At 39.0% G+C, this 20,629-nt stretch overlaps 1 protein-coding gene across 1 annotated transcript; it reads right to left on the bottom strand.

The window, feature by feature from the left end:
- Positions 1–218: 218 nt before the first annotated feature.
- On the bottom strand, positions 219–18,414 carry LOC120149116 (histone acetyltransferase HAC1-like). Its single transcript, XM_039162014.1, has 13 exons — positions 18,325–18,414; positions 16,396–18,191; positions 15,912–16,208; positions 15,532–15,810; positions 14,876–15,004; positions 14,540–14,737; positions 14,333–14,475; positions 13,915–14,224; positions 13,600–13,739; positions 11,606–11,684; positions 11,095–11,487; positions 973–1,190; positions 219–858 (listed from the first exon to the last, which is right to left on the bottom strand). The coding sequence occupies exons 1-13, from the start codon at positions 18,329–18,331 to the stop codon at positions 744–746; spliced, it is 4,104 nt and encodes a 1,367-aa protein (XP_039017945.1). The 5' UTR covers positions 18,332–18,414; the 3' UTR covers positions 219–743.
- Positions 18,415–20,629: the final 2,215 nt, after the last annotated feature.

Below are 20,629 nucleotides of genomic sequence, written 5' to 3'. Positions count from 1 at the left end.
CCGTGGATAGGAGAAGCTTCAAATTATGTGAAACGAGATGGATCACAAGTTAATTTGGGCTGAAACAAAAATATTTCAACTCGTTTATCCAGATTGATCATACCTGTAAATTGTTGGTCTCTCTCCATCACATTGAACAAAGTTTTTAAAATCTCTTAGGAAAGCCAACAGCATTAATAATTCGGTACAGATATTGAACTAATATAAACATAATTTCACAGAACTGATGCGGTTCTCCTTATTTTTCCATCTTCAAACATGAAGAAGCCGTTCTACAAAAAAGGGGTGTCAACGTTCCAAGGGGAAAACTTAGACAATACCAAAAAAATAAAATTGAAACTAAGCTCCCTCACTCCGACATTCCTATGTAAGAATAAATTTCTACAGATTAGCCACCAAAGGGATAACAATGAATACACAAAAACACAAAAACAATAACCTAATCAGGGCAATGGCACACATCTATACTCCAACATTCCTCCAAGGCAACTGTTGCAGGCTGATCGGATCTTATAAACCTTCATTTTAGGAGATCACGGGTTCTATGAATGAAAAAATTGTGCCCTACCAAGCCATCAATAATCAATTTGTATGCCTATACCCTTCTGACCTACAACAAATCCACTGGTTTTCCCCATCTGCGCCAAGTGAACCAGTGGAGCAGCACAAAAGCTATTTTCTACATGCCTCTTGGAGGGAGCATTTTCCATCAAAACCTCCAAATTTATATTTACAATTTGATTCTACCCAGAATTACCAGCAACCTCTGCAGCTCTCTGTCTCATCATCTCCATCACAGCAGCTCTTCGCCGTGAATCAGACTGCTGTTGAAGCCTTCTCAAATGTTCCTTAAGATCTCTGCATTAATATTTTTAAAAAAATAAAATGTTAGTTTTAGATTAAATCAATTAGCACAAACAGAGAAAGAAGAATAACATGTGGCAGCTCAGGAGGGCAAGAGGCACATGATACCTGCAACGTGGTACATTGCATTCAGATTCTTTGCATGCTCGAGCATGAAGTTGCAGTAGATACCACATTTTCTTACAAAGTACACAACCACCAGAGGCACGTCTTTTACATTGTATTCCACGGCGAAAAAGCCCCTTCACTTTCCGACAGTTTGGGTATTGGCAATGTGCAGAACGACATTGTGATGCATGCACCAAAAGATCAAGCATTTTCCTCAGCTGCAAATTTCAAGAACCAAACCTGTTAGAAGAATGCATCTAAAATATGCCACGTTATGGTCATAAACTCATTTTTCCAAGCATCTAGTTGCTAAATCAGGAGGAAAATAATATATTTGGCAAACATAAATAAAGTCGGAAAAACTTGTTCCGAATAAATCGTGTTTATTTCTGCCGAATACGGCTGACTTAAATAGAGTTTACAATGTAACAACTTTACATAAAAAGATGCATAAAATTAGCAACAGAATAAAACTAATTCTATCTAATTAAAACTGATCCTATCTAATAACTAACAGAATAAAAACTGATTCTATCTAATTAAAACTGATCCTATCTAATAACTAACAGTATAAAATATCTAGTTAACAATCCTAATTAATTTAGATATTCTCGACACCCCCCCCCCCTCAAGTTGGATAATAGATATCGATCATTCCCAGCTTGGACAAAAATCCTTCGAACATCGTAGTAAACAGTCCCTTGGTGAGAACATCGACGAGCTGCTCTGATGATGGAACAAACGGTATGCAGATATCGCCATTATCCAGCCTCTCCTTGATGAAATATCGATCTATTTCGACATGTTTAGTCTTGTCATGCTGTACAGGATTCTGAGCAATACTGATTGCCGATTTGTTGTCGCAATACAACTTCATCGGTTTATCTCCTTCAACCTTCAGCTCCTCCAAGATTCTCCTAAGCCATAACAGCTCACATACTCCTTGCGTCATGGCTCTGAACTCGCCCTCCGCACTGCTTCTAGAGACAACTGGTTGTTTCTTGCTCCTCCAAGTAACTAAGTTGCCCCAGACAAAGGAGCAATATCCGGTGGTAGATCTTCTGTCTGTAGAACTTCCACCCCAATCAGCATCAGTGAAGATCTCCACTCTTCGACTTCCATTCTTCGAAAACATGATTCCTTTACCCGGACTCCCTTTCAAGTAATGAAGAATCCGGTAAACAACCTTGGAGTGTTTTTCTGAGGGACAATGCATAAACTGACTAACCAAACTCACAGCAAATGCAATATCTGGTCTCGTATGAGCCAAATAAATCAGTTTCCCCACCAACTTCTGATACCGATTCTTGTCCACAGGCTCAGCACCATCTTCTTTTTCGAGTTTTTTATTCGGATCAATAGGAGTCGCCACTGGTTTACATATGAGTAATCCGGTCTCTTTCAAGATATCGAGGACATATTTCCTTTGCGAGATAATTATACCTTTTGAGGATCTAGCCACCTCCATTCCAAGGAAATATTTGAGTTGTCCTAGATCCTTGACTTCAAACTGGTTGGATAAGAAGTTCTTCAGCGACTCCAACTCTACTGTGTCATCTCCTGTCATAACAATGTCATCTACATACACAATTAAAATAGCAATTTTATCATTATTGTGTTTGTAGAACATAGTATGATCGGACTGGGCCTGAGTGTAACCATGTTGTTTCACAGCTCTCGTGAATCTCTCGAACCAGGCTCTCGGAGATTGTTTCAATCCATAAATGGATTTCTTTAGCTTGCAGACCCTGCCATCCTTCTTCAAGTCATCAAAGCCTGGAGGAACTTCCATAAACACCTCTTCCTCTAGCTCACCGTTTAGGAACGCATTCTTCACATCAAACTGTCTGAGAGTCCAATCCAGATTGGCGGCTAGTGAGAGTAAGATACGTACGGTGTTTAGTTTGGCTACAGGAGCGAAGGTTTCCTCGTAGTCAAGGCCGTATGTCTAAGTGAAGCCTCGTGCTACGAGTCTTGCTTTGTATCTCTTAACCGAGCCATCTGCATGGTATTTAATGGTGAACACCCACTTGCTGCCTACATATCATTTCCCCTCAGGTAAAGGAGTTAGATCCCACGTGTCATTCTTCTTCAGGGCCTTTAACTCCTCAAAAACGGCCTCTCTCCATCTCGGAACCTCTAGAGCTTCACGTATCGGCTTAGGTAGTTCATCATCCATAATCTTGGTGGAAAAAGCTTTGAAATCTGGAGAGAGTTTATGATAAGACACGAAATTGGATATTGGATGTTTTGTGGTACATGATCTGACACCTTTGCGCAAGGCTATGGGTTCAAAGAATTTTGTAGAAGGCTCTAAATTTGGAGAAGAAAGAGAAGTCGTACCTTGGACTATAGTCGAGTCCGATGGTTGGCATACCTTGGGGGCCGGTGGAACATTACTTGGTCGAGTCATCCTTCTAGAATAAACACGAAGTTCAGTAGGTGGTTCCAATTTGGTTTCTACCTGAGTCTCACGAGATTGTGAATTTATAAGTTGTGAAATCCTAGGATTAGTTACAGAAATATGAATTGGTTCCACTGAGCTATTTACAACCGTTTTTGGCAAGGATGTTTGTTCCCAAAAACTCATTTCAGAATCATTCTCCCCCGGAAGAGAGTTTGTCCAAAAAAAAGGTGGTTTTTCAAAAACCGTGACATCCATACTCACATAATACTTCCCAGATTTAGGATCAAAGCATTTATACCCTTTTTGTGTTGGTGAAAAACCTAGAAATATGCATTTATGTGCTCGGGGATCAAGTTTTCCTCTATTTTGGCTGTGTATATGAACAAAAGCAATGCAACCAAAAATTTTAGGTGTTAAATCAGTGAAAGATCTATTTTTAGGAAACATATTCTTTAGAGCTTGCAAAGGAGTGATATAATTAAGAATTCTTGTAGGCATTCGATTTATCAAATAAGACGCTGTTAAGAGTGCTTCATTCCAAAAACGATTAGGAACATTCATAGCAAACAGTAAAGCCCTAGCCACCACTAATAAATGCCTATTTTTTCTTTCAACAACTCCATTTTGTTGGGGAGTATCAACGCAAGAACTGTGATGAATAATTTCTTTTTGTTTCAAAAAATCACCTAAGATTGCATTAAAATATTCTCGGCCATTATATGTTCTTAGAACTTGAATATTTGCTTGAAACTGACCATTTTTGGCTCTTGATACCATAAAGTCGGAAAAACTTGTTCCGAATAAATCGTGTTTATTTATGCCGAATATAGCCGACTTAAATAGAGTTTACAATGTAACAACTTTACATAAAAAGATGCATAAAATTAGCAACAGAATAAAATTGATTCTATCTAATTAAAACTGATCCTATCTAATAACTAATAGAATAAAAACTGATTTTATCTAATTAAAACTGATCCTATCTAATAACTAACAAAATAAAATATCTAGTTAACAATCCTAATTAATTTAGATATTCTCGACAATAAATACTTTACATTAAGCATTTCAATAGTCAAGCACAAAAAGTTCAAGAAAGTCATGAGTGAGAAAGTTAGTGAGAGAGAGTGTGTGGAGCCGAGAGGCAATGGTTCTCCTGGCAGAGGTAGAACAGTGCCTGGTGGAGGATTGTGGGTAGCATTCATAGACAATCTTAGTAGAAGAGTGCATAGAAGTGTTTTATGGGATCGTTTTAGTCTTCATGGCAAGGTGGTTAAGGTGTTCATTCCTTTCGTTAATAGGAGACCTAACTATAAAGATAAAACGTTTACCTTTGTGCACTTTGCAAGCAAGGAGGATTTGCTTAATGCAATGAGTAAGATGAACAATGTCATGGTAGATGGGAGGAGAATAGTGGTTTCGACTGCAAAATATCAGAAGAGCAGGTTTCCAGGGAACCTTAAGTGCAATAGTGTAGCGGGGCCTGGAGATGCATGTGTGGAGGTTGCCAAAAGGAAAAGTCCAATATGTCAAGATGTTGATGTTGGGAAGGAGCTGTTGAACAAGTTTCGTGATGGCAGAACATATAAGGAGACGGTAGTGGGAGTAAGAAATGTTGAGGGTCAGCATGTAATCAGATCTGGAGATAAGAGGGAGGTGAAGAAGCCTTTGGAAGTCTTTATTCCTATGGAGGAAAGAATATGGTTGAGATCGTTTTTAACAGGTATTTGTAAAGCGATTTTTGAAGTTGAGTTTGTTCAGAGGGCTTTAAGGAGTGAGGGAATCAATGTCAAGGTGGTAAGGTGGGGCTATGCAAAAAATGCTTGTTTGATAGTCTTCCGGTCAGTGGAGGAGAAAGATGCAGCGGTGGAAATCAAGTGGGAGGCTTTGTCCTTTTGGTTTGAAAGGCTGGAGCCTGTTATGGAAGAGAAGTGTGTCCCATTACCTTATTGTGCAGTTTCCATGATAGGTGTACCGTTAAATTGCTGGACAGGTTCTTTCTTTACAAGTTTGGCATCGAGATGAGGTAAATTAGTGAAGATCCAGGAGCATACAACTCAAAAACTGGATTGCATGGTTGCTCATATGTTGTTAAGGGTTGAGAGCCCGTTTGATATCCCGTCCCAGGTCACCATTAACACTTATGGAAGGCCTTTTATTATTAAGATTAAAGTGGAAGGCAGTGAGGATTTCTTTCCTGTGATAGAAGGAGTGGATGAAGAGGGTTCTGCGGAGGGAACAATTGATCCATGGGAGGAGACCTCTCGAAAGGGAATCAAGGGGATGACCGGGAGGGTCTGCAGGAGCAGTTGAATTTCAAAATGTTGACAGACACTCAGAACAGTGTTGAAGCATGGGTTAGGAAAGCTACAAATGGAGGTGTCACGCTTACCGATGGTAATTTGAATGAAAAGGTAGAAGTCAATAATATCCTAGGAGATGACTTTTGTTCTGAGGGGACAGTACTAGGTGAGGTTCATAGTCAACAGCAAGTGTCAAGGGTTTTTCCTGCAAGAATGAAAAGGGTGCAAAGCTTGGGAGATGTTACCTCGGGACAAGATAAAGTGGTCAAAGACGATGGGCTTTCCAGCATAGGGAGGAGAAAAGTGTTTGGGCCTGAGCAGAGAAGTCCAAGACCAAATCGAAATGGGGTTAAGTCTGCAGATTTTACAAATGGTATACAAGATGATTCTGGTATGCAGAATGGGTCTGTTTCATTGGCCCAGAGGTGCCCTATTGGGAGGAGTGCTTCAGTTAGTAAAGCTGAAAGAGGTTTTTATAAGAATGTGTATGCTAGGAGGTGGGAAATTAAAAGTTGCAGTGGTAAGGGGTCGGATTATGTTTCAGATAAGAATAACCAGGGGAGGACATAAGCTTTGGAATGTTGGAATGTCTCTAAATTGTTGGGGGTTAAATTTAAAGGAGGGGAGATAGATTTCTTGACTAAAGTAGGTCCTATGGTAAAGGAGAGAGATGATTGATGGTTGGTAGTAGGAACAGGGATTTACGGTTATGGTATGACTTTGATGGTAGAGTGGTTCATAATGTGTTGGAATGTTAGGGGTTTGGGTAGAAGGGTGAAAGCTCGAGCAATTAGGAGGTTTGTTGAGGAGAAAAAGCCTACAATTTTATTTTTACAAGAATCTAAACTGGAAGTTGTAAGTCCTTTGTTAGTAAGGAAAATGGGGGGTAAAATACTCACTGGTGCAGCAGTAGTTCCTGCTGTGGGTTCTGCTGGTGGTTTAATTACTTTGTGGAATCAAAAGGATTTTGTGCTGAAGGAAGAAGTCATCCACAACAGATTTGTGGCATTAAAAGGGTTAATGGAAGGAGATCCAGGAATTTGTTGTTTTAAATGTCTATGGTTCGAGTGTTGATGTAGACAAGGAGCAGTTTTTTAGGGAGTTATCATCCTTTCTGGAACAGCTTGATTGCCCAGTGTGTTTAGGAGGAGATTTCAATGCAGTATTGACTCAGGAAGAGAAAGATGGAGGAGCAGTGAATCCGGTATCTATGAACAGCTTCAGAGATTTTGTTAGTCAGGCGAATTTGATTGATTTGCCGTTATTTGGAGGTCGTTTTACGTGGTGTAACAATAGGGAAGTTCCAACTTTTGAGAGGTTGGATCGGTTTTTGGTTGATCATTCATATTTTTAGGCTTTTCCAAAATTAAGCCAAACCTTGCTTCCAAGGTCCGTCTCTGATCACAATATCATTTTGTTGGAGAATAAGGAACGTAATTGGGGGCCGAAACCGTTTCGGTTGTTTAATTATGTGTTGGAGGAAGAGGGGTTTAATGAGATGATGAAAACAAAGTTGTTTAAATACTGCAAAGGGGAGAACCCGATGTCCATATCCAAAGTTCTTAATCGGGTGAAGGATGTGGCAAAGAGGTGGTCGAGGAGGGATTATCTTCAGCTGCCATGAAAAATCAGAACGTTGGAGAGAGGAATTCATGATATGGAAATGGACTTGCAAAAAGGACTTCCCATGGTGTCTATGCAATCTATTGTCGAAGCAAAGAGAGAATTATGAGAGCTACAAAAAAAAGAAGAATCGATTTGGATGCAAAAGTCTAGAATAAAGTGGAGATTGGAGGGAGATAAGAACACTAGTTTTTTCCATCATAGTGCGGCAGTAAGAGGGAGAATAAATTGTATCAAATCTCTTAAAGTTGACAATGTAGTCACGGTAGATCCCCGTGTTATCAAAGCTTCTGTGGTGAAGTTCTTCAAGGGGTTGTTTAATCAAAGGAATACTTTGAAGGTTGAGGATTTAAATCTGGATTTTCATAGACTATCGGAAGGGCAGTGTCTAGCATTGGAGAAGCCATTTTCGGAAGAGGAAGTATGGGATGTTATCGTTCATTCGGATAGTAATAAAGCTCCAGGACTGGACGGTCTAAATTTAGGCTTCTTCAAGAAATTTTGGACCATTATGAAGGACGATGTGATGTTGTTTTTTAAAGAGTTCTATGTGGGGAAGGAGTGGGACTCGGAGGTAAATCATTCCTTTATTTCTCTCATTCCTAAGAAGGCCAATCCGGAGGGGTTGCAAGATTTTAGGCCAATTAGTCTAGTCGGAGGGCTATATAAAATTTTATCAAAGGTTTTAGCTAGAAGATTGAGTTTGTGCATTAACGATATAATGAGTCCGTCTCAATTTGCTTTCATTCCGGGAAGGAACATATTGGATTGCTCGTTTATTGCAAATGAATGCATTAACTTTTGTAGGAAGAAAGGGTTGAAGGGAGCAGTCTTCAAAGTGGATTTCAAGAGAGCCTATGATTCGGTTGATTGGGATATTTTGATGAAAATTATGAGCAAAATGGGGTTTGGTGACAAGTGGAGGTCATGGATGTATCAATGTATGTCTTCAGCATCCATTTCGGTTCTAGTAAACGGGTCAGCTACAGAGAAATTTCACACAGCGAGGGGATTGAGACAGGGTTGTTCATTATCGCCTTTGCTGTTCAATATGGCCGGTGAGCTACTACATTTGTTGCTTACTAAAGCAGTTGACATAGGACTGTTTTCAGGTTTCGATGTAGGTGTTCATGATAGGGCATTTAAGCTTTCGCATTTGCAATTTGCGGATGACCTTATAATTTTCAGTAAAGGCTCTATTCGTGATTTGAGGAATGTTAGAAGAGTGTTATTAATATATGAGTTACTGGTGGGGTTGAAGATTAATCAAGTTAAGGGCAGAATTTATGGTATCAATGTTGAGGATGGGGTGTTAGCTACTTGGGCGAATGATATTGGTTGTTCGGTAGGAAGTTTCCCATCAGAGTATCTAGGTTTACCCTTGGGCTATAAGAGAAATTCGGCTGTCATGTGGGAGCCAATAGTGGAGAGATTTCATGCTAAGTTGAGCGGTTGGATGTCTAATTCCCTGTCGCTTGCAGGAAGGGTGGTGTTGGTTAAGTCAGTGTTGTGCTCGCTCCCTGTGTATTTTCTTTCCATTTTCAAGATTCCAGTTTCTGTGCTAAAGAAACTAAATTCTATCATGGCTTCATTTTTGTGGGGGGTGCAGCGGATAAAAAAAATATCCACTGGTTAAATTGGAGTTCGGTTACTAAACCAAAAAGATTGGGGGGTCTAGGGGTCCCAAATTTATTACTCTTGAACAGAGCATTATTGGGGAAGTGGGTTTGGAAGTTTGCATCAGAGAAAGAGTCTTGGTGGAAGAGGGTGGTATGTGGTGTTTATGAGATGGATCCGAAATGCATAATGATGGGGAATTCGTGGCCAGGCCGTGCATCATGGATTTGGAGAGGTGTGGTTAAAAATTTCTTTTCCGATGATGGTTTTGGGGATTGCATTAGGAGGAATATGCGTTTGAAGACAGGGAAGGGGAATTATGTGCAGTTCTGGAACGATGTATGGTTGGGTGAAGTACCTTTGAAAATACAGTTTCCTAGACTCTATGTTCTTTCGAGGAATAAATCGGGTAAGGTGATGGAGTTCAGGGTGAATAATGGCGCTGGTTGGGTGTGGGACATTCAAATGAGGCGAAATTTGGCAGATTGGGAGGTTGAACAACTGTTGCACTTGATTTCTATGTTGAACAATATCTCAATATCGCCATGTGAGGAAGACTGTTGGATTTGGTCAGGGAATGGTGAGGGCTGTTTTTCAGCTAAATCTTGTATCAACATTTTCCTTGATCAAGATGGTATTCAGCAGAAGATGGAGACCTGGGAGAGACATATTTGGGCAGGGATTTCTCCTCCACGGGTGGAGACATTTGTCTGGCAAGTTGCTCACCAGAGAGTGGCAGTGGAGGAATTACTGAAGCGAGGTGTGGTAGGGATTGATGATCCTTTATGCTCTTTGTGTGGTAGGGAAATGGAATCAATTTCGCATCTTTTTTTGCATTGCGAGGTAGTATGGGGTCTGTGGGCCAGATTATTGAATATTTGGAATTTGTCCTTTGTGATTCCAAAGAATATCATGGACTTTTTCAATTTGTGGGATGATTTACTTCCGAATTCTTTGATATGGAAATTTATTCCAAGGGCGTTGATGTGGTCAGTGTGGAAATGCAGAAACGAGGTTATTTTTCAAATAGTTAAGCTGGATGTGGTGAGACTGTTCTTTATTGTCCGTTTTAGAATAGCTTCCTGGTTTGTTGCAAAGTTCAAGGATGTGAATATACCTTTAGACTCTCTTGTGGGAGATTTAAAACTTGCGGATTTGGTGGGTAGACAAGGAAATGGCAACTCAACCAATTTGCTGGGTTCCTCCTCCGGATGGGTTCTTAAAGCTAAATGTTGATGGAGCGATGGTTAAGGGTTGGGATAAGGGAGGTATTGGTGGTTTGATTCGGGACAGTAAAGGTGTGTTGCTTCAATGGTTTTCAGAAAGAGTTGGGGGTGGTCCTCCTATCTTGGCAGAATTATTGGCGATTAAGAGGGGGTTATGTCTTCTGGAAGATTTAAGTTTTGTTGCTAATCGGAGGTTTATTCTTGAATCACATTCAAGCACTGCCCTAAAGTGGATCAAGAATCCGGATTTATGCACTCCTATGTTTCAAGTATTGGTGAAGGAGATAGTCTCTCTTATGGTAGGGAAGGATATCATTATCAAGCATATTTTGAGGGCTGCAAATTGGGAAGCTGACAAATTAGCTAAGGATGGGATAGGGTGATGTAATGGTTTCTGCTTGCTTGTATTGAGGAGTAGAAAATTTTATTTCCTATGTTTAGCTGTTGTGTTTAAGTTTTATGTAATTTCTGGTGGTGTTTGCAGATGTTTAGGGTCTGCCTTTGTTGTTCTATGGTTTCATCTAATAAATTCTAGGCACTCTTTTCCTCCTTTCCTTGTCCTTCATGTTACTTTTATAACATGGAGGTTGAAAAGGGGGGTTTTTAATGAGACCTAATCTTCTATCAAAAAAAAATAGTCAAGCACAAAGTGCCAATAGCATCTCTGAAACATCCACTTAGACAGTTCTTTAGTCACACGTTCCTATGTTATAAAGCCACTTTCAGATGAACACCACTGGTGGTTTTTGATTTAATGTTTATATATCTAAATATATACACTTTGAGCAGCAAGAAAGAGAAAGATAGATGCATATATGTTTAGATGGGGTTTCCCGATTAACCACACTCAACTGATCAAAGAGTTATTTCTCAAAAAAAAAAAAAACTAATCAGAGAGTCCATATTTTTATTATAAAAGGGTTCAACAAATTTATTAACAACTTACCTGAAGAACCCGTAGTTGCCTGGCCTCCTTATTCTGTGCATCGCGTTCAGCCATGGATGGATGATTTGTTAACTTATGAGGATGATTAATGCCCCCATCTTTGTGATAACAGGAGTTGCACACATCATAATCAGGACAAACTTCACAGCGCCAGCCTTGACCAGTTTCAATGTCCAGATGACATACGTTACAGGTTGTGACAAATGCAGGGGCAGTGGGATTGTGTAGATGGTAAAGAACCATCATTGAGGAATGTTTAGCCCGCCTTAGGGTATCATACTGATAATGATTCCCTTGACAAAGACTCAAAAATGCTTGCCTAGTATCAAAGAATTCACTCTCAAGAATATCATCTTTATCCTTTGTATCAGTAGGTACATCAGTAATTTCAACCTGCACCAAAACAATTTTCCGCAAAATTCTATTAGGAAAGAAAAGAAAGTTTGCATACAGATGCAGCATTGGGCATGAATACTGGAAGTAAATTACTATCATAATCTCACAAACTTACTGGATAGAGAGCATGTTTCTCCCTCTGGTTGATGGGATGCCTCTCTCTTTCATCACGCCTCTGCTCTGTTTCAAAGCACCTGTAAGGGATAAAGAAGCAAACATCAGATCCATTTATCTAGGACATTTTCTCATGGTAGACAGAAGCAGACTGAAATAAGAATAGAAATATGCATTGCATCCTTAGGCTCATAGTCACATGGATAGTGGTACGCTCCGGTACGGGAACGTGGAACGGGATCGCAATTCGCTAGGTCCCTAAAATTCGGTACGAGGGGGGTAGACTTATTTCGGATCGCTCCGGTACGATGTACCATATAAATTGGTACGATGTACCAGTTTCTTAGATAGAGATCAATTATAGAAGAAATTTAGAAATGCATGTTTTGTTTGCCTTATTTTATTTTATTTAGATTTGAGGTTTATCAACTGAACTGCTCAATTTTGTTTGTAGTTAGGAACTGGACTGAGCATTCTTATCTCAAAAAGTAAAAGGATTAATCTCTAAATTTGAGTAGAATAGAGGATCTAAACTCAAAATTAGACCAAAACTAAATGAAATATATTTTATATAAAAACCAGGCTCTTTCCACTTCCATTTTCAATTTTACATCTCTTATTTTACCGTCTCTCTCTTTCTCTAAATCCCTTCATTTATCCTTTCTGGTTTCTTCTCTCCATAATCGAAGATGCGTGAGATCTTTCACACTCAAGGTGGCCAGTGCGACAACCAAATCGGAGCCAAGTTTTGGGAGGTTGTTTGTGCCGAGCACGGTATAGATCCAACCGGTCGTTACCAAGGAGACCAAGATCTTCAACTCGAGAGAATCAATGTCTACTACAACGATGATGGGCTCTTCCAGCTCTGGTGAGGCCACGATGACAACACCTAAGTAAAGGCTCTTCAACTCACTGTTTTTTTTCTGGTTTCCCCGAATGGTTTCCGCTCTCCCTCTTCTTCTCCTCTGATTTTCTCTCTCAAACCCCCAATCCCTTTATTTTTCTGATTGCATCTCCTCTTATCCCTGCTGCAAAACTACGATCGCGATTTTGAAACGATACGAACGCGTTCGTACTGCATTTTGGATCGCAACGTTCAGTACGTAGATCGTGGGCTATTGAGCGATTTATGTAACTATGATTAGGCTTTTAATATTAGGGACTAGAGTCTTGAAACTTGAAATATAACCAGTTTCTAAGAGCACAAGGATCATTTTCCTTTTCCCCAAAATGTGGAGAACAAACCCACTCTAAAACATCTCGTCCGGGAAAAAAGACAGTCAGGTAATAGAAACTACCTACCAGGTAGAAAATTTTATACCATCTACATGTCAATGTTATGAATACTCTTCTGCCAAAAACATCAGCCCCCACCAGAGGTTAATTCAACAATAAATTCCTAGTAATAACTTAACAAGAGAGCCCATCTTTCAACATGAGCAACCAACAGTGACTTCTTTCAACACTAAAATAGTGGCACCATGGCACCAAGAATTGAAAGCTTTACATGCTTTCTAATGCTTATGAACCGAGCAATGTAATTCATGATTATATCTAGAATGTAAAGCCAAATTCTGAGTCTAAATAATGCCAAGAGCTATATATCTATCTAGCATACAAATGGAATTAGTAATAATATATGATCTGCATATAACTGGGTTGGGCTTATAACTGAGAATCAGATATGACACATTTTTAGAATGCAGAAAAGATTGAACCCTAGCATAGATTCAAACTTGCAAAATAAAAAATAGAAACACTATAACAGAGACGTTTAACCATGTTAATAAAAGAGAGCATACTCCTTCCTCATACATAAATCTGATTGAAAAATGAGTTGTTCGTGCTACAGAAGCATATACTATTCATCAAAACTAACTGATAAAATCATTGCCTGCTAGAGTATTATATAAATATAATTCTACGGTCAACACACAGACAGACAAGTCAACCATACAAGATTATAATACACAGCTAATAAAGTAACAGCCATACCTATCACAGATCTGAAAGTTCTTGCACTGATTGCAGACCCAGCGGTTTCCGGCTACCATAAGAACACAGCAATGAGTGCAACAATGCTGCAAATGAACCATGATAAAATCCTCCTTCATTGGAGAAATGGTCTCACCAAGCTGAAGTGGAGAAAATTAAGGGGAAAAGTAACATAACCAGTTAGAATCTCTTGGGTCATGATATGAAAAATGTCAATAGTAAGATAGCAAGATTGTAACTTCCACATCTACTGGCCTAGTGCTTTACATAAAAAAAATAAAGAAAAACAGAAACATTTGAAAGAAAAGAAATTACTTTGTGCATCAGTAACAGATCCTTTGATGCATTAGAAGAGAAGTCAGACTGACCAGATGCTTTCAAAGCCCTTTTAGTTATGGTCTTTTTTATTGTTCCTTTTTTATTCATCTTTCTGCCATCTTCTTGACAAAGTTGATTTATAAGATCTTCAGCAGCCCCAGGCCAGTAATCACCATCAAAATATGGAAGCCTAGCTGCTGTTACCTTTGCCTTACGTTCACTCACAATTACAAAGAAATGATCATATAAATTAGTAAGATCAACTACAATGTTTTCCTTGGAAGCTTTCCTTAACATTGCTAAATACCTGAAACAGCATCACACATACCAGGGCATTAGTAATAATGAATTCATAAAATAAATATAACATGTGATGCAAATTGTTTAAAAAATATATCTCAACAATTTGCCTCACCATTCTCTCAGTTTATCTGATTTTGGTGTTTTCTGAATTTCTGGATGACAATATATGATATAATCTTCACCCTTCAGTGGAGGGCAGGCCCATATATAGCAACTTGTAAAACCACGTTTCTTGCAATATTCAAGGTATCCGATCTGAAAAATTAAGGTTTGGATCCAATATTTTCGACAATGATCTCCACTAAATAGATATTGATACAATGTGTAAAATGAAAATTGTGACAACAATTATCAGTAAGCTTCCAGTAACCTCAGGCCGGAAATACTTGACTGAGTCTAGATATGAAAGATAAACACGGCGCTGATTTGGAAATGCACATTCTGACCCAAATTCTTGAACATACATGCCAAACAAGCATACTTCTACCCCTTCTATCTTCTGAAACAATAAAACTACCTAAAAGAGAAAAACATAACTCATAAGCATTTGATAATTACAACTGAACAGCCATTTTCAGCATACAAGCACATTACACAATCTATCCAAAAATGAAAAAAAAAGGTTCTATAACTAGTTAATCTAAATCTCGCATACCTTTGATTTATATGGAAATTCTAGTGGATAATTGTCTTCTTGAAAGATTTCAAGAAATCGTGGCTTTACGTCCAGCTTTTTGTCAACCGATGAAACAACTCTAACTACAAGTGCCTCAGCACCAGGAACCTGTAAACAATCATTGAAAAAAGATATAAGCTTATTTCCTCGGGCACTAAAAGTCTATGAGAAGTCACCGGAATGTACTTTTAAACACCAGAAATTAAATCAACAATAATAACAATAACAAATCCCATATATAGAAGAAAGTTAATGGGTCTATGTTGAAGGAATCAGTAAGTTTAAATTCTCCCCTATAGATGAAAAACTTTGTGGCTATCTGACCTATAACTGGCTATATATGGCAAAAGCTGGAAAGATCCAATACCCAGTTTTCAAAATTCACCTAATCATGCAAAAAAAACTCCATGCCAAAAGCTCAATCACCAACAAAAAATATGATTCAACTTATATCGCTTCTACAGCTTTTGTTTCTTCAGCATGTAATTACAATCAAGCACTTGTTTGATCATGGCCATCTTTCTTGTGTACTAGTTTTTTCCCCATTTTTGTATTTATGTGAATTTCAGCAACACGGAACATCTTTCAACTACATGCATATACAACACATACTCAACAGTTAGAATATTAATCACCTCATCGTAACTTTTTCCTTGAACCTTTGCCCTCTCTTTTCTTTCCTGTTTCAGTCGCTTAAATAATCGCTGCTCTATGTGGTCGCTGAGGATTGTTCTTGGCAAATCTTTGGCCCCCAGAACAGCACTCTGTGGTAAAGGCTCCCGCTCTCCTCTTTCAACCTCAGCAATATAGCAGTTGGGACACGTATATTCAGCTTGCCCGCCATCATTCCTTCTACCATTAAATAGAGCACAAATTTGATGTTGCCAAGCCTCACACTTGTCACATTGAACCCACTGCAAAATTTTATTGAAAACAAAATATAAGAGTGATTGCTAGGGATGACCTTGAAACGTAATAATAACCAAAAAGTATTGGATTGTTACTATGTACATACCCATTCTTCGGTCTCTTCATCATTTTTCTTCTTCTCAAGCCTTGCCTTAGGAATGGCAGTTCCATCAACCACAATGCTATCTCCAAGTGCATCATTATGGCAAGGAATACAAAAGAAATGTCGTGTATCAGTGGCACCCACTGTGTAATATGCTGCATTTCGCTTAATGCGACCACCACAATGACTACAATAAATAGGCGGTGGTTCAAAAGTGAGTCTTTCAACTGCACATAACTGACAGGAGTTTTCACTCATTGAGTGCTCCATTGCTTGATGTTTTTCAGCCTTTGCCTTATTCTGTAAAAGAAATTAAAGAAAATTGACCATCATCAATATACCATGTTCAGTCACCAAGTCCAAATCTGGTCTAACAAGTAGTAAGCTAAAATATGCGTTCACCTCCTAGTTCCTACAGCTTATCAATGATCTAAATAACGCTATGATCAGTGTCTGAAACAAATCACATCATTACAATATAGTATACCTGGCCAACCCATTGTCTGAGACCTCTAATATGCTCCCGAACTTGCTCGGGGGTGAAAAGTTCAGTCAGTGACACCCCCTTTATATTTGGTTTCCCAGACTTGATTTCAGCTGCACCTTCGGAAGACTGTTTAACATTTTCTAGTTTAACTGAGCCAGGTTCCTTCTCAATCTTAGCATTTTCTTGCTTATGAAGACCACCAAATTCATCACATGTAGTGGGCTCACAGTCAGTCTTCTTCTTGCTAATGTCTTCTAAAACAACATTCATCTCGGTAATAACAGGACCACCTTCAGCAGAAATCTTGGGGACTTCAGTCTTCACTTCCATAGGCTCAGATTTAACTAGCATTCGCCTGTCAACATGTATGTGATCTTGGCGATGGATATCCTGAGATCTGTGAGTTTCAGCAACAGAACTTGATACTAAAGGACCTTCACTTTTAGTAATAACAGATTGTGAAGATTGCTCTCTCTTCATGCGTTTTAGTGAAGGCTGTATGTCTACAGAAGTATCGATTGCTGCAGATGTAGTAGTCAATCTACTTGAAATGTCTCCAGCATTATATGTTTTAGTAGATATACCATCCGAAGAAGGCAAAGCGTAAGTAGAGTTAAGAGAGGCACGTGCCTTCTGAGCCTGTACATAATTGTTAACAGGAACACAAACAGGGCATGCTGGATATCTACAAGTCTTGTGATGACGAATCAGTATCTTGGAGTGATGACAACGAGGGTATGAACATGGAGAGGATGCACACATATCCATATGAGACAACAACTTTCGTACAGTAAAGCAATAGCCATCACACTTACCCTCAGAGGCATTACATCTACGAGCATGGCGAAGTAACAAAAGCCACCTCACTTGATTTCGGAATTGCCTATCATGACTCCCATTTCCAAATTTAGAGATAGCACCCTTTGAACTTGAAAGATCTGATGAGCTTTTAGGAACAACCAATGGACTGATAGTAGATGCATCCACAGATAAATTGTCACATTGAGCTTCATCCTGCCTCAATATCCTCTGCTGGAAATCCTCTTGGACATGCTGCTCAAATGAAATGTTCACTGGCATTTGAACCTGCTCTTGTGAGTGACGATGCCATTGGGTCTGCACAGCTGATTCTGACGGTGCACCAACTGAATGTTTATAATCATTTTGAGATTCTGGAACCAATTGCTGTTGGTGCAACATCTGTTGCATTTGTTGAGAATTTTGTGGTAGCGATGAATGCATATTCTGCAGACTAGAGATCTCTCCAGCATGGTTCCCCTGGAATTGACTCTGCAATTCAGGTAGCTGATATTGTTGAGGGGCTTGTTGATGTAGAACCTCATCGTGGTGTTCCACTCCAGGTTCATGCTTCACTTGACTACTTGTATCAGATGCCATCTGGGACTGACTACAACCACTATTACTCGGCAAATTTTGACGCTGCAGATTTTGCTGATGGCGGGGTTGCTGTTGCTGAAACTGTTGTTGGAACTGAAGGGGCTGCTGCTGAAACTGTTGCAGCTGATTAGCTTGAAGGATATTGTCTCTCGAAGAAACTGGAGGTTGTAAATTCATATTTTCAAACTGATCCATGGACTGGGGCTTCATATGGGCAGCCAATTGAACACCATGTAAATTCGATGGATTACTTATCAGAGAAGAATTTGTTCTGGACATAGACTGCAAATTAACAGGATCTGAATTCTGAGAGTTTGTCATAGTTCCAACAGATGTTGTAGAGCCATAGGAGTTTCCAGACCCAAAAGAATCAGTATTGTTCATTCCATATCCATCAGCTGACACACACCAAAAATAATATTAGCTTTCTTTGAGAAACACATATGTTTCAATAATAAAATAAATTGCATTTTCAGATTCATTGTTACTAAATCAAAAAGAAATAGACAGAAAAAAGGTTCATGAGATCACCTTGCATCAGGGTTCGCTGATGTTGATCGAAGTGTTGCTGCAATTGAGTCTTTGGCTGTGCACATTTCTACTACCCCTAATTAGAATCTGTAAACGTTGCTCTAAAGTACTCAAATTTGTATAGTCCTCCTAGAAAACAAAGTTCAAGTGTTAAAACTCAAGGGTGGGGGTTAAGAAAGTTGTAGAATGTAGAAATAAATGTGAACAGACGAATGCAAATTGATGTGCTTCTACAGTATGGAAGAAACCAAGAAATAAAAAATGTATATATATGGATTATTTTTTTTTATAGGAATAGGAGGTCTCATTAAAAACCTCCCTCATAGTTGCCTCTTAAGAAGAGGCAATTAGCGGAAGGAGGAAAAGAGTACCTCAATATATTAATAACCCAAAATTACATAATTACATAAGACTTTAATTACAACATCACCCGAAACTAAACCTAACCATAAAAACACTAAAAGAACGTTCAACCAATCCCCTCCTTAGCTAACTTATCAGCCTCCCAATTACAAGCCCTATGGACCAGTCTAACCAAAATGTCGCCGAAATTAAATCCCCTATTTCCCCAACCAAAGAACAACAAAACGATGGGGCATCAAAAGGCCTCAAAATCCAATCCACTGCTGTTTTACAATCTCTCTAGAATAAGTCTACCCGTCAACACCCAACCCGAATTAAGAAACAAATCCATGCCTTCCTTAATAGCTTTCAACTCAACAAGCAAAGGAGGACCTGATCCCACAGCCTTAGAAAAAGAAATCAAGATAGAGTTATTCGAATCTTTCAGTACACCTCCAATACCACCCTGCAAGCCATCGCCTTTAACCACCCCATCCACATTGAATTTATAAAAATCAGGTGGAGGTGGAAGCCAGCACTGATCGTTCTTCCTCTTGCGAGATATAACTGCTAGTCTATCTACAAGCCGAGGGTCCCCTACTAATAAATCAACCTGGATATTAGCCTTAGGAAATTTGGCTAAAAACCATTTTGTCAGCCTGAATCTACATATGAAGAACAGTGTAGAGCTCTCAAAACTCCAGTTTTCAAAAACCACTAAATTCCTAGCCTTCCATAATAACCACAAAACCAACACCCGAGATAAATTTTCAAATAGAAGAAGAATCCTTTAACACAGACCAGTAACAGAGTAAAGACATAGGATCTTTGGGCAAAACAGTAGACGCATCCCATATCATGATGAACCTATTCCATAACTCCCAGGCAACAGGACATCGAATGAATAGATGTTGAATTGTTTCTTCCTCCTTTTTGCATAAAGGACATAATAAATCTTCCATAATAACACATCTTTTCTGCAACTCCACTCGAACAGCTAATTTTTGATGAGATAGTTGCCATAAAAATGTTTCTACTTTCGGAGGAGCCAATCCCGTCCAAACCCATTTGTTCCACTGAAAAATCCCACCAGAACTATGTGCAAGTGCTGATCTGCACGCCTTCACTGAGAACAAACCATCTCCACTCCCAGACCAAGATAGAAAATCATCAACTGAATCAATCAAAACAATATTATCAATCAAAGTCATTAGCGAAATCCATTGCTCCAATTCCCAGTCGCATAAATTCCTCCTTAATCGGATATTCCAAACCCAACAATTGTTTTCATGACAGCCAAAGTCCGCAACTAATCCCCTTTTATTAATCGATAAGGCATAAATCCTAGGGAATTGTTCTTTTAAAGTAAAATTATTCACCCAAACATCATTCCAGAATTCAATTGATCTACCATTCCCCACTTGAATCCTTGAGTTTGACCTCAAACAATTTCCGATATCATCCTTCTTCTCATAATTATTCCAAATTCCTCTCCATATCCATGAATCATGAGGATTTGCAGCCTTATTAATTGATAGAGATAAGTTACTAATATGTGCTTGCAACAGATCATCTTCTTCCACTGTGACTCTTTCTCATTCGCAAACTTCCAAACCCACTTCCCAAGTAGCACTCTATTGGTCAAAGACAAGTCCAAAACACCCAAGCCACCCTCCTCATGCGGTTAACACACCATTTTCCAATTTACCCAATGAATCCGTTTCTTCATAGGACCATCCCCCAAAGAAATTTAGCCATCAAAGAATTCAACTTCTGATTTATCTTTGAGGGAATTTTGAAAATCGAAAGATAAAAAATTCCACAAGCAGAGGTAGAACATTGACAATTGACCCATTTGTTTACTTTTTAGATTTTTAAATATACCTAAAATGACAAGTTTCATCATTCTAACCCTCCTTGTAGAAGGGTTTTTTTCCCACTAGCAGTGTACCAAATAATAGTT

Source organism: Hibiscus syriacus, unplaced genomic scaffold (assembly GCF_006381635.1).
Source record: "Hibiscus syriacus cultivar Baekdansim isolate YM2019G1 unplaced genomic scaffold, ASM638163v2 tig00110988_pilon, whole genome shotgun sequence".
Classification (NCBI taxonomy): domain Eukaryota; kingdom Viridiplantae; phylum Streptophyta; class Magnoliopsida; order Malvales; family Malvaceae; genus Hibiscus; species Hibiscus syriacus.
Note: the sequence above shows the minus strand (reverse complement) of the source record. Positions and strands in the feature narration are given on the sequence as shown.

Coding starts and splice junctions, on each gene's coding strand:
- LOC120149116 (XM_039162014.1), bottom strand. Junction 15,005..15,531: donor AAGGAAAAAGTTACGATGAG/GTGATTAATATT, acceptor GATTGTTTACAG/GTTCCTGGTGCTGAGGCACT. Junction 11,488..11,605: donor AGAAACATGCTCTCTATCCA/GTAAGTTTGTGA, acceptor GTTTTGGTGCAG/GTTGAAATTACTGATGTACC.